Genomic DNA, 15,213 nt, shown 5'->3' with positions numbered 1-15,213 from the left:
AAGAAACTTTGTTGTATGAGACAAATAAACCCTTTTCTTGTTTAAGATAATATGGTGAGTTTTGCTGTTGTTATTGTTTACCTGCAGCTAAATAACCTTCAAAGACCATATTTACTGATCTCTACGTAAAGAAACTAAGCATCACTGTTGTGATATTACCAAATCAGTATTTCTCTCCCGGCAAGCACACTGCTTAAGATATTTCCAAATATTTTCCAAGACTAGCTTGACTTCTCTTAAACTGCCCGATTTTTTCTTCCTTTCCTTTTGTTTCTCATTCCACAAAGCCTAAAAATAAGTGTCTTCCAGCAACAGTTACAATTAGGAATTCCCAGACCCAAAAGAAATAGAATGAGCAGCTAGCTTTCATTTAAATTGTTCAGTCTATGATCTGACCTCTGTATCCCTTTTTTAGCCCTTGGCATGTGTTAATTTCCAAGACTGCCTTTCACAATTTCTATAGAGCAATATTCTTCTTGCTTACTAATGCTGCCATGGGATTTTCCTGGTGGCACAGTGGTTAAAAACCCACCTGCCAATGCAGGGACACAGGTTTGAGCCCTGGTCCAGGAAGATCCCACATGCCACAGAGCAACTAAGCCTGTGCACCACAACTACTGAGCCTGCGCACTAGAGCCCGGGAGCCGCAACTACTGAGCCCACGTGCTACAACTACTGAGCCCGTGTGCTACAACTACTGAAGCCCGCGCACCTAGAGCCCATGCTCCGCAGCAAGAGAAGCCACCACGATGAGAAGCCCGCTCGCCACAACTAGAGAAAGCCCACGTGCAGCAACGAAGACCCAACGCAGCCAAAAAAATTAATTAAAAAAATAATAATAAATAACGCTGCCTTTTTCTAAAAGCATAGATTCGCTGCCACATAGAAACAGTTGTATTTAGTAAAGAGCTAAATACTGTATCAATGTGACTTGGCCTTTTATCCTAAATATCTGCATTAGGTCATGAGCAGAAGCCAAATTTATCATCTCAACCGCGTTTGCAGAGTAATGAAAAATTAAGAATTAAGTCAATCAGCAAGAACCTTATTGTTACTACAAACTTTTCTACTACTCTATTTCTAAGTCGTAAGTTTATAATATCTTTCAAAAGATCAATTTCCTTCAGTAAACTAAAATAGGTCATAAAAAAATAAATTCCTTTTGTAGATCCTTTGGTATATCCTTTTGTAAGATCCTCATATACCTTGCTGCCTATATGGTCTAAGAAATGACATATATACAATTGAGTAGATTTTTAGTTAAAGAAGGGAAAAAATAATTATGGCACAATCATCTAGCTTTTTTCTAGAGAGCTAAATGAAATAGGAAAAGACATTAATACTATAAATAAAGACATTGATATTAACCGACAACTAGCACAGGTTCAGTACAAAATAAGCTAGAAAATTATTATTTAAAATGATAATGAACTCAGAATGAAGGCATTACATGTCAAGAAACTTAAAACACTACTATCCAAACATCTGTGGTAATACAACTTGTACTAGTCTACCTCTTTAAGTTGTACGGTGACTATTTTTGTTCTATCTTTACATAGCTTGGTCTAATTAGAACAAATTTAATATAGACTAACAGAAAAGAAGCCTACTACTGAAAGACACCTCAAAAAGTGAAGAAAACTACTGGAGTTTCATCATATTTAAACATTTTAATGTATTTCAATTATGATGGAGTAAATTAGATAATCTCTAAACCCTCAGCATCAATTTTTTTTAAATCTGTGAATCGAAAATTATATACAGTTCTACATGAGAAACAGAAGACATGCCATAGACATTGTTATTTAGCTATTAACTTCTACTTACTTTAGTGAATTATGAAATTCAAAAGTAAATGACATTTTGTTTTAAAAACAACTTGAATCTTGCTTTACTACAAATTAGAAAACAAAGACATTTAATAAAATACAAAATATTCCAGAAAGAACACCAAACCTTGAAAAAATCTTCAAGCTGTTTACTGTTATAAAGAGCAGGAATATTGGCAGAGAACTGTAGCAGATCTTCAGCACACTGTCTCCTCTCTTCAATAACAGTTTCATCAAATCGTCCTAGAATTAAATAAGAATCAACACTTAAGGAAAGAAAGATCAAACACTGATTTATGTTAGTTTATGTTCACAATTTAGAAAGCAGCAGCAGGCCTATCACTGCCTATTTGCTCTGCTTATCAGGCAAACTTCTGAAGTCAAATCTAGTCTCTACAATTGGAATCAGTAGTGCTCCCACCAAAAAAGAAAATAATGTTTCTGATAAAAGAATAGGCAGAGGTGTCAACTAGTAAATAAATAATGCAGTGATAATCTAAAGCCTGTCAATATAAAAAACTTACCATTTAAGAGGCTGCTAATTTGAAACTAAAGTTGAAAGCAGAATTAATAAAGAACTCAAATGCTTTTCTATAGTAATTTAATACTGTAATTACTCATATAATTTTCCCTTTCCCACTCTTTTTTGATTTATAAACGGAGCTGAAGAGAGAAAATTACGAGAACATCTGTATGTCAGTGGGGTCAAAAACCTCAGCTTGAAGCAAAAAGCTTTCAAGCCAAATTCCATGTGTGATGCTGTCAGTGTACATGAAAGCACACTTGTGAGAAAAAAGAGAACACACACAGCACAGTGAGCTCTGGTTTGCAAGGTGATCGAAAGGTGGTTTTCAAAGAATTTTTTTTAATGATATATACAGTTTGAATGCTGATAAGACATTCTCAAATATGACCATTTTGTACTACTCTCAGATAAGATTACCGGTTGGCATTTGTCACATGCCATGTATCATACTGATTGCAATTTAGGTTCAAAAAAATACAAAATCAAAAGAGCAACACATCCCATACTTAAGTGGCTTCGCAAAATGTTAATAGAAAACTGAGGTATAAAGAGATTCCTAGTTATAGGCACCACAACTTATTGGAAGTAAGTCAACTTCTTTGCAGTTATCACTACAAAGAAGCAAATGAAAGAAAGGGAGGAAAAAAAGAAACAGATGGACTAAAACAGAGCCCTCACTTGCTTTAGTCAAAGCATTAAACTACATCTGAGAGTACAAAGAGAAAAGAGGTTACTTTTGCAGTGCCACACTTCCTGCAGTAGCTCAACAAGTATTTAATATAACTATAAAGTAAGGAAATTTATTTTTTTACTAACTTTTTAAAATATCACCTCTATTTTCCACCCACTCAGAAACACAATTAATGATTAAATTTTGGTGTGCTAACTAAATTTGTGCCTACTCTCCCTTGTTTATGGGGAAATCTGTTTCAAAATGCTCAACTCTATTGTAAAAACACATATTTACAAAAAAGATGTTCTAAACTAGGAAATGTCACATCTGATCCAACATACTTTAACTTAAAACCAGCCCTTATGTGTAAGATTATACTATATCCCAGCTAAAAAACTGGACATAATAAGTAGACTTTGTGGAAAATAACAGATTGAGGTTCAATCATTTTGATTTTAATCATGATATCACCTTAAAATGGTTAACAATGTTTTATAGAAAGTGAACAGGTTTTTTCTATGGAATGTAAATAAGCAAGGTAGCATGATCACATTAAAAATGCTTGTCAACCTAAAGATAAAAAAGAGAGAGAGAGAGAGAGAGATTCCTAGTTATACTACCCACGGCAAGAATTTGAAACTGAACCACTAAATACCTCAGCTCAATGTGTCTCATGCTTATGGTGAAATGTCTACTTCATGATAACTAAAAGAAATGGTTTTAGAGTTAGACCTGGGTTCAAACTACTTGCTCTATCATTCACTAGCTATAAAATCTTAGGCAGATTATTTCCTAATTTACAAAATGGAGAAAATGTACTTAAATGTACATTAAAATGTACTTAAAATGAGCAGTTCCATACCAGGCACATAGTAAGCACTTAATAAACCAATCATGGTGTCTTTAAATCTTCAAATACCATCATAGTGTCTGGCATACAGAACATGCTAATGTATTTTTGTTGACTGTATGAGTGAATAATAAAAGCAGAGAAATACTTTCTAACACAAAGAACTATCTTACAGTGGAACATTCTATCCTAGAAGATAGTCATCTTTCACTGATAAGAAATTTTAGGGACTTCCCTGGTGGTCCAGTGGTAAAGAATCCGCCTTCCAATCAATCCCAGGTCGGGGAACTAAGATCCCACGTGTTGCAGGGAAACTAAGCCGTGCACCACAACTATTGAGCATGCATGCCACAACTAGAGAGCACACGTGCCACAAACTACAGAGCACATGCGCTCTGGAACACGCATGCCACAACTACAGAGCCCACGCACCCTGGAGCCTGCGCGCCACAACCAGAGAAGAGAAAACCTGCACACCACAACTAGAGAGCAGCCTGCGTGCCGCAACGAAGATCCCACATGCTGCCAGACCCGACACAGCCAAAAAAAGAAAGAAAAAAAAGGAAATTTTAACAGTGGGTCCATAAACAACCCCCTATGCTTAATGGATGGGTTACAACAATCCTACCAAACTCCACACGTATGTCCACAGATACATTTTTCTAGGGAAAAGATCTGTAACTTGTATCAGCATCCTCAAAGAGCCCAGGCCCAGTAAAGGTTAGCAGGCAAGTGGCAATCAATTAGAGGATTCCTAACATTCAGTATGCTACTTCATTTACTTTGGGATAGCCAGCTGCTATCCCCATATCTGTTCTCGCCTTCTTTCTAAGTAAAATAATCCCCAATTTCTAACTAGGTACATGGCGGCCCAGGGAAAAAAAAAAAAAGACTATAATTTCCATCTTGCCTTGCAGTTACATGTGGACACAGACTAAATTCTGGCCAATAACATATAAACAATAGTTATTTTGCAGATTACCAGAAATCTCTTTAAGAGACAACTGATATACACCCTCACCTCCCCACCTCCCGCTTTTTCTTCTATCTCCTTTTCCCTTTCCAAGAAGGACTATGATGTGGGAGGTTAAAAATGATATAGCAACAAGGCAGGAGCTTGGATTCCTGATTATTTTGGAGCTGCCCTGCCTCCTATGCTGCCCTGCATAGCCTACCTCCAGAGCTTATGCCATGAGAAAAAAATTGACGTCTATCTGGTTTTAAGTTTTGTCACAAGTAACCAAATCTAATATAATCCATTATGCTAAATCTACTTTCCTATTAGTTCCCAGTTCATACGCAACAAGTACATTAAATTAAATTCTTCCAATGACAAAAAACACATCTTAAATGATGCTGCTAGCATACCTATCAATAATATTATCTGGAAACAAACTTCTAAGAGCCCTAACATGTAGAGCAAATTCTGTGGCCTGAAAACAATCTAAGATATTCAATCTTGGGAAAAAAACCGCAGGCCAAACAGGTTAAAATGACAGCTAAATGTCCATTATTCCTTGTTTTGCCTAAATAATAAATTAAGTATGCATCGGTGCTTATGATTATTGTCCAACATTTTTATCCTTTAAACAAAAAAGTAAACTGCAGTACCTGTAAATTAGTATTTATGTGAGCATCTGCAATCTCAGAACAGAAATCCAGAAAATGCACATATTATATTATGCTTCAACCCACAAGACCACCTGATATTATCTTTAAATGAACCAACAACTTGTTGAAAAATTTTAATGAAAAACTTCCTAATATTTGATGACATCCTAAAAAAGTCTCATTTGCTGGCTGAAACAAATACATAAAAATTTAGCTGCTTTAATCCTAGTGTGATCAATGACTCATCCCACCTCCCTATTAAACTAGATTTAAATGCTTAAGTCTTTGTTATATTTCTATTGATCTATGCATTTCTATTCCACTAAACTTGGACAAGCAGAGATGAAATAGAACATTTTTCAGAATGGAGTAAAAGCAAAATTAAAGGCTAATGCATTAAAAGGTTCAATTACACTGAATCCTATCATCAGAACTAATATGATGAAAGAACATGCTCACTTCTTTGTTCCTAAGATATTTCAAAATAACAACAACAAAAAACAGTATTGGCAGCACGAAGATAAGCAGATGAATTTTAATGCAGTAACTACTGGCCCTAATATATGTTACAAAGCCACCTAATTTGAAAATTAGATTAAGAGTTAGCAAGATTCTAATGGTAGACAACACACTAATGGCTATTCTCAAACTGTTAATCTTTTAATATCATCAACCTCCCTTAAAAGGCAACAACAAAGAGAAATTAATAAACAGGTGCTTCTCTTAACAGTGCTTTAAATTTCCATTCACAGGAATGGAAATTTTTTTATTTTCCTGTGAACAGAGTAGAAAATTTATACGTAATTGTGATAGAAAACGTAAAACAAATTTTTCCTGAGGTTTATTATACAATATTACATACTATATTATTTGTGTGTGAGTATGTACATATTATCTTTAAGCCACTCCACCACTTCCAAATTACTGAACAGTGGTCTGCTATTAAAAGCTGCAAAAGGAAAATTAAACCAAAACCTTCTAACAAAGCTGGTAAAGCATCGGAAGTAAAGTCTCTCTCTTTGATTTATAAGCTGCCTTTGAGATTTTCTCTATGTTTTTTTAATTAAGTAGAACACCTCCTGAAAGCAGCGTTCACAACTTTTTTTAAATGCAAATGCCGGTGACCAAAAACTGATTATAAAAAACTAAAAGTTATCCTTGACCAGTAAGAAACTAGCCAGAAAAGCTTGGTGCTAATTCTTAACTGTATTAAAAATTCATTCACAGAGTAAAAAGAAAAAGAGGGAGGCCAACGTTCTCAGGTGTGAATTCCCTCTAGTCAACAGCACCAAGAACATACTTCTAGTTAAACAAGCTGGATTTAAGACTCCGAGAAAGTATACTATGGGGAACCCTGAGGCATTTCACTAAGAGGGTGTTAGAAAGGACTTACAGGATTTGAGCCTGTGTTAGGTGCTTTGGGGAAAGATTCAAAGAAGTGGGGCTTTGTTTGCCCTGGCTTGGATGCTGTCAGGAAGTAGGAGTAATTCTATGATTCTGTTAATTCTATCTAATTCTATGATTCTATGATTTTAATAAATCTTACTATGAGGCAAGAAGAATGAACAGAGGCTAAGGCTGTGATTTATAAGAAAAAAAGCTGTAGTCATCACGATAGCCAGGATGAAGATATGCTTGATCATTTATGTGACTTGAAAAATGTTTTTGTCTGTGTTCAGACATGATTACAGAATGGTCTCGTTTTAGTCTTGATCCAAGGACACAGAGTGGCCTTGTCTAACGTTCCTGTTCTGTGAAACTGCTTACGTTCAACAGAAGAACAGCACAGCCAGGCCAACTTTAAGAAACACCAAAGTCAACCAAATAGGTAGTGTCGGGCCAGTTCTTTCTTAGATCTGTTAGGAACTGCTTTGCCTTTCTCACAGGAAATCATAGTGTGAGGAGAGATGTAACAAAGCAAACAAAAAACAATGATCTAATCATGAGAAAACAATCAGATCAAGATTGTGAAACCTACAAAACAACTGTCTCATACTCTTTAAAAATGTCAATGTCATGAAAGACCAAAAGAATGCATAAGGAATAGTCTAGATTAAAGAAACAAACCTAGAGGCATAATCCTGGATCCAAAAAAGAAAAAAATCTAAAAAAAACATTTTTAGAATAACTGGAAAAATCTGAATATTGACTACATATTTGATAATAGTATTGTATCAATGCTAAATTCCTTGAGTGCTAAATTCCTTGAATAATATGGTATTGTGACTATAGGGGAAATATGGGAAGTAGGGATGAAATGTCACAATATCTCCAACTTATTCTCAAGTGCTTCAGTAAAAAAATGATACACACACACAGAGATACAGGAAAATGTGGCAAAATGTTCATCAGTGAACTTGGACAAAAGGTATATAAGTGTTCACTACATTGTTCTTTAGGGTCTTTTGGTAAATTTGAAAATTCTACAAGTTAAAAAAAATTGGAGAAAAATAAAATGAGTTAAGTGTCATATTGGTGAGATGTAGAACCACAAGGGGAAAACAACTAACTCAGCCTAAAGGAAACAGAACTTCCTAGAAGATGAGACAGCTAAAAATCTTAAAGGCTAACCAGAACGTTCTCAGTGGAACAGTGCAACACTGAAGAAGGAGACAGAGAAAGTGCAGTATATTAGAGGAAAGGCAGACCGAGCAACAGATGAGCGCTAACAGTAGCTGACGTTGTGTCAAGCACTGAGCTATACACACTACAGATATGATCCTCAGAACAGGAAGCTATAATCCCTAACTCACCAATAAAAAAATAGGCTCAGACGTTAATCTGTACAAGATCACACCGTTAAGTAAATAATGGAGAGAAGATTTGGGCCTAAATCTATCTGACTCCAAAAGGCATGTTCTTTTCACTGTAACACTAGAAGAGTAACTACATATCCAATGGTTCTGTAAATTACAATAGGACTCTCTTTTGCAGCTGAGGCTTATGTACTAAAAATGAGAGAATAGCTAAAAGACAGATGATTGACCAACACTTCCCTCCATACAACCACAGCTGCTGCCTGCAAGGTTCACTGCAACTATAAGTATTACAAATGGACTGTACCATTTATTGAAAGAGATAAATTGCTCACTTACTAAGATTAATAAGAAAATTTCACTCTTTAATATATAAGGATGTGGAGAAAAGCTGAAAATAATCCACTAGCAACAGACAATAATAGCTAAGAACCTCAACCAATTCCGAAGCCACTCCCTTTCACCCAGTGACAAGCTTATTGTCCAAGAAGCCAGGCTGTACATCTCCCAACATTAAAGTTACAGCTACTTGGGTGCAGTTGAATTCCACAGTACAGAACGTATAAGGCAGAAAGTAAAAATATCCCTCCACCCACATCATCACAGGTTATACACATTAGGTATGACTTCACACAAATATGTATGTCTATTTAAACACAGATGGGATCTTACAAAACATATTGCTATGCAACATTTGTTTTCTGTATCTTAAAAATATACTGGACATCTTTCTATATCAGTCTATCTCAAATAGCTGCAGAATTCTATTTATTGGCTAAATTATGGCACATCCATAGAATCACACAGTGAGAAAATTCAGTGTCAGTATTGAAAATGCTTCAAGGAAACCCATGTGTATATACATATATGTGTGTTCATATATGTGCTGTGTGTTCTCAAAGTTTGGTCCACAGACAGCTGGGGGTCCCCCCGAGGGCCTGGGGGTCCCCCCGAGGGCCTTTTAAGGGATCAACAAGGTCAAAACCATTTTCATAATAATACCAAGACAGAAGTTGCATTTTTCACCACATTGACATTTGCACTGATAATCTAAAAGCAATGGCAGTAAAACTGCTGACCTCTTGGCATGAATCAAGACAATGACACCAAACTATACTTACTAGTACTCATATTCCTTATTGCCACTCACTCATATTAAATTTTTTTAAATGCCAGTTTCACGTGAGAATGTCCTTGATGAAGCAGTAAAAATTATTAACTTTATTAAACTTCAATCCTTGAGACCATTTCTATTTTTTTTTTCTTTATTTTTGGCTGCGTCGGGTCTTAGTTGCAGCGTGCAGGCTCTTTGTTGTGGTGCGCGGGCTTCTCTCTAGTTGTGGCGTGCAGGTTTTCTCTTATGTAGTTGTGACGTGCAGGTTCCAGAGGGCTCTGTAGTCTGTGGCGTGTGGGCTCTAGGTGAGACATGAGAGCTCAGTAGTTGTGGCACACGGGCTTAGTTGCCTGTTCCAGTTCCCTGACCAGGGATCGAACCTGTGTCCCCTGCATTGCAAGGTGGATTCTTTACCACTGGACCACCAGGGAAGTCCCTGAGACCATTTCTTTTTAAAAGTCTATGGGTAAAAAAAAACTATAACTACTCAGACTTGGATATTTGACAGATATTCTCTCAAAAATAAACTGAGCCTAACACTTCAAGTAAAACAACCAATGGCATTGTTTTCAGTGATGCAATTCAAGCTGTCAATTCACTATAAGCTTGACAGCTTCGCAATACTTAAAAAATTTCCTTTAGAGATCTGTGATATTAACAATTTTTGATATATAATGAAATGGGTCAACATTTTCAAGATCTGCATAACTCAAGGAACCAATCTTTTTCAAATGATCAATGCATGATGTTACAAGCTCATGCATAAGTAAAATATCCATTCAAATCTAAGACAGACCAGATGGATTTTTTTTTAATTTTTTACGTTTTTGTTTTTTTTTTTTTGCCTGTATTGGGTCTTCGTTGCTGCACATGGGCTTTCTCTAGTTGTGGTGAGTGGGGGCTACTCTTCGTTGAGATGTGCAGGCTTCTCATTGTGGTGGCTTCTCTTGCTGAGAAGCACGGGCTCTAGGAGTGCGGGCTTCAGCAGCTGCAGCACGCAGGCTCCGTAGTTGCGGCACGCAGGTCCTACAGTGCATGGGCTTCAGTAATTGCAGCACGTGGGCTCAGCAGTTGGAGAGCACGGGCTCTAGGGCGTGTGGGCTTCAGTAGTTGTGGTGCATGCGCTCAGTAGTTGTGGCTCACAGGCTCTAGAGCACAGACTCAGTAGTTGTGGCCCATGGGCTTAGTTGCTCTGCAGCATGTGGGATCTTCCCGGACCAGGGATCGAACCCATGTCCCTGCATTGGCAGGCAGATTCTTAACCACTGCACCACCAGGGAAGTCCCCAGACTCATGGATTTTAATACAACAAAGTACCAAAGGTTCATTGACAGGGTTTCAGATTCCATAATGCAATTAAACCTTTAAGAAATTACGCTGTGGGGGGCAGGGTCAAGATGGCAGAGTGGGAGGATGCAGAGTTTGCATCCCCCCACAACTAGGGCACCTAACCAGATGCTGGTGGGGGACCTAAACACCCAAGGGGACAGGAGGAACCCCCAAGTGATAAGGTAGGACGTAGGGGGGAGCAAGGGGGGAGGAGAAGTAGAGGCCGAATGGGAACAGCACCCCTGAGGGGTGGCTGGGGGAGGGAAGGGGTTCCCAAGCCTTCAGAGACCCTTGGGGGTTCAGAGGATCAGAGCGGAAAGCGGCTAGCGTTTCCCCTGCCCAATCGGGCCCTGGGAAGCCTGCTGGGGTCCCAGGCCAGGTTCTCTGCCCTCCGAGGCCACTTCTGGCCATGTGGGTCCTGGGGGCGTGGGAGGGACGGTGGGGAAAGAAGAGGAGAGGCGAATGGGGAGGGACCCTCAGGGATCAGAGGATCAGGGAGGTAACGCAGCTTGCATTTCCCCCACCTAGGCAGGCCCCGGGAGGCCTGCTGGGCCCCCCGGCCTGGTCCTCTACCTTGCAGGGCACCCTCCAACCGTGTGAGCCGTAGGGGCATGGGAGCAAGGTGGTGGGGGAAAAGGAGAGAGGAAGACAAGGGACCCTCCAGGAATGGAGGATCGGGAGGAACGTGCCTAGCGTTTCCCCTGCCCACTCGGGGCCGGGGAGCCTGCTGGGGTCCCGGGCCTGGTCCGCGATCATCCAAGATCCCCTCCAGCCATGTGGGTCCTAGGGGCGTGGCAGGGGGAGGAGGGGAGAAGAGTAGAGGCGAACGGGGAGGGACACTCTGGGATGGGAGGATCAGTGGGGAGAAGCGCGGCTAACATTTCCCCAACCAATCCGACCCTGGGGACCCTGCTGAGGTCCTGGGCCTCATCATCCACACTCCGAGGCCAGAGGCACTCCAGGGCCCCTCTGGCTGCACTGAGCCTATGCCCCACCCCCATCCTCCCAGGGCCATGGGTCCTAAACCTAGACCCCACCCCCACCTAATCCAAACCCCTGCCTAAGCCCCACCCCCCACAGCCAAGGCCTTTTCTGCTTGTTTTTCTTTTCCCTCTATCTTGCTACTGTGGATCTGTCTTATCTTGTTATTGTTTCATCTATATTTTTATTTTTTATAACATATCTGTTAGTTTTCTAATCTTATTTTATTTTTTACTCTTTGTTATTGTCTCCTCCCTTTCTTTTTCTTTGCCACCCCGCGTGGCTTGAGGGATCTTGGTTCACGGGCCAGGGGTTGGGCCTGAGCCCCTGTGCTAGGAGCTCTGAGTCCGAACCACTGGACTAACAGAGAACCTCAGACCCCAAGGAATATTAATCAGACTGAGGTCTCCCGGAGGTCCTCATCTCACCACCAACACCTGGCTCTACCCAACAGCCTACAAACTCCAGTGCTGGAAGCCTCAGGCCAAACAACCAGTAAGACAGGAACACAGTCCCACCCATTAAAAAAAAAAAAAAAATGAGACAACAAAAAACCATGTTACAGATAAAGAAGCAAAGTAAAAACCTACGACCAAATAAATGAAGAGGAAATAAGCAACCTACCTGAAAAAGAATTCAGAGTAATGATAGTACAAATGATCCAAAATCTCAGAAACAGAATGGAGGCACAGATCAAGAAAATACAAGAAATATTTAAGAAAGACCTAGAAGAACTAAAGAACAAACAGAGATGAACAACACAATAAATGAAATTAAAAATACACTAGCAGGAATCAACAGCAGAATAACTGAGGCAGAAGAATGAATAAGTGAGCTGGAAGACAGAATGGTGGAAATAACTGCCGAGGAGCAGAATAAAGACAAAAGAATGAAACGAATTGAAGACAATCTCAGAGACCTCTGGGACAACACTAAACGCACCAACATTCGAATTATAGGGGTCCCAGAAGAACAGAAAAAGGAAGAGTCTGAGAAAATATTCAAAGAGATTATAGTCAAAAACTTCCCTAATGTGGAAAAGGAAATAGCCACCCAAGTCCAGGAAGCACAAAGAGTCCCATACAGGATAAACCCTAGGAGAAACACACCAACACACATATTAATCAAACTATCAAAAATTAAATTCAAAGAAAAAAATATTTAAAGCAGCAAGGGAAAAGCAAAAAATAACATACAAGGGAATCCCCATGAGGTTATCAGCTGGTTTTTCAGCAGAAACTCTGCAGGCCAGAAGGGAGTGGCAGGGTATACTTTAAGTAATGAAAGAGGAAAACTTACAACCAAGATTACTCTACCCAGCAAGGATCTCATTCAGATTTGATGGAGAAATTAAAACCTTTACAGACAAGCAAAAGTTAAGAGAATTTGGCACCACCAAACCAGCTTTACAACAAATGCCATAGGAACTTCTCTAGGTGAAGAAAAAGACCCACAGAAACAAACCTAAAATAATTAAGAAAATGGTAATAGGAACATACATATCGATAAATACCTTAAATGTAAATGGATTAAATGCCCCAACCAAAAGACACAGACTGGCTGAATGGATACAAAAACATGACCTGTATATATATGCTGTCTACAAGAGACCTACTTCAGACCTAGGGACACATACAGACTGAAAGTGAGGTGATGGAAAAAGATATTCCATGCAAATGGAAATCAAAAGAAACCTGGAGTAACAACAGTCATATCAGATAAAATAGACTTTAAAATAAAGACTGTTACAAGTGATAAGGAAAGACACTACATGATGATCAAGGGAGCAATCCAAAAAGAAGATATAACAATTATAAATATTTATACACCCAACATAGGAGCACCTCAATATATAAGGCAAATGCTAACCATAAAAGGAGAAATCAACAGTAACACAATAATTGTAAGGGATTTTAACACCCCACTTACAGCAACGGACAGATCATCCAAACAGAAAATAAATAAGGAAACACAAGCTTTAAATGACACAACAGACCAAATAGATTTAATTGATATTTATAGGAGAGTCCACCCGAAAGTGGCAGAATACACTTTCTTCTCAGTGCACACAGAAGATTCTCCAGGTTAGATACATCTTGGGTCACAAATCAAGCCTTGGAAAGCTTAAGAAAACTGAAATCGTATCAAGCATCTTTTCCAACAACAAGGCTATGAGATTAGAAATCAATTACAGGAAAACGACTGAAAAAAATCACAAATACATGGAGGCTAAACAGCGTGCTACTAAATAACCAAGAGATCACTGAAGACAACAAAGACGAAATTAAAAATACCTAGAAACAAATGACAATGAAAACACGACGACCCAAAACCTATGGGACACAGCAAAAGCAGTTCTAAGAGGGAAGTTTATAGCAATTCAACCTCACCTCAAGAAACAAGAAAAATCTCAAATAAACAATCTAACCTTACACTTAAAGCAACTAGGGAAAGAAGAACAAAGAAAACCCAAAGTCAGTAGAAGGAAAGAATTCATAAATATCAGAGCAGAAATAAATAAAACAGAAACGAAGGAAACAATAGCAAAGATCAATAAAAGTAAAAGTTGGTTCTCTGAGAAGATAAACAAAATTGATAAACCTTTAGCCAGATTCATCAAGAAAAAAAGGGAGAGGGCGCAAATCAAAAAAATTAGAAATGAAATAGGAGAAATCACAACTGACACCACAGAAATACAAAGGATTATAAGAGACTACTACAAACAACTATATGCCATTAAAATGGACAACCTCAAAGAAATGGACAAATTCTTGGAAAGGTACAATTTTCCAAGCATGAACCAGGAAGAAATAGAAAATATAAACAGACCAATCACAAGCACTGAAGTTGAAACTGTGATTAAAAACCTTCCAACAAACAAAAGCCCAGGACCAGATGGCTTCACAGGCAAATTCTACCAAACATTTAAAGAAGAGCTAACACCTATCCTTCTTAAACTCTTCAAAAAAATTGCAGAGGAAGGAACACTCCCAAATTTGTTCTATGAGGCCACCATCACCCTGATACCAAAACCAGAAAAAGATATCACAAAAAAAGAAAATCACAGATCAATATCACCGATGAACATAGACACAAAAATCCTCAACAAAATACTAGCAAACAGAATCCAACAACACTTTAAAAGGATCATACATCATGATCAAGTGGGATTTGTCCCAGGAATGAAAGTATTCTTCAATATATGCAAATAAATCAATGTGATACACCATATTAACAAATTAAGGAATAAAAACCATATGATCATCTCAACAGGTACAGAAAAAGCTTCTAACAAAATTCAACACCCATTTATGATAAAAACTCTCCAGAAAATGTGCACAGACGGAACCTACTGCAACATAATAAAGGTCATATATGACAAACCCACACCAAACATCATTGGTGATAAACTGAAAGCATTTCCACTAAGACCAGGAACAAGACAAGGATGTCCACTCTTGCCACTCATTCAACATAGTTTTGGAAGTCCTAGCCATGGCAATCAGAGAAGAAAAAGAAATGAAATGAATACAAATTGGAAAAG

General features: G+C 38.5%; 1 protein-coding gene across 8 annotated transcripts in view; it reads right to left on the bottom strand.

Moving 5' to 3' along the window:
• RPS6KC1 (ribosomal protein S6 kinase C1) overlaps nucleotides 1–15,213 on the bottom strand; it is a 215,744-nt gene that overhangs the window by 153,965 nt on the left and 46,566 nt on the right. For 6 of the 8 annotated variants that reach the window (XR_003794328.1, XR_003794329.1, XR_003794330.1 and 3 more), the window contains one exon: nucleotides 1,957–2,072. Coding sequence is in view for 5 of the 8 variants with exons in the window: in XM_029227679.1 (XP_029083512.1) it covers nucleotides 1,957–2,072 (116 nt within the window). In the remaining 3 variants the exon portion in view is untranslated. Of the gene's footprint in view, nucleotides 1–1,956; nucleotides 2,073–9,366; nucleotides 9,792–15,213 lie in introns of those variants that run through there. The other 2 variants (XM_029227682.1, XM_029227681.1) reach the window with 2 other exon arrangements.

Source organism: Monodon monoceros, unplaced genomic scaffold (assembly GCF_005190385.1).
Source record: "Monodon monoceros isolate NGI ecotype Baffin Bay Population unplaced genomic scaffold, NGI_Narwhal_1 Super_Scaffold_18, whole genome shotgun sequence".
NCBI classification, from domain to species: Eukaryota; Metazoa; Chordata; class Mammalia; order Artiodactyla; family Monodontidae; genus Monodon; species Monodon monoceros.
The sequence above is the reverse complement of the archived record's forward strand: the minus strand, read 5'-3'. Positions and strand labels throughout refer to the sequence as shown.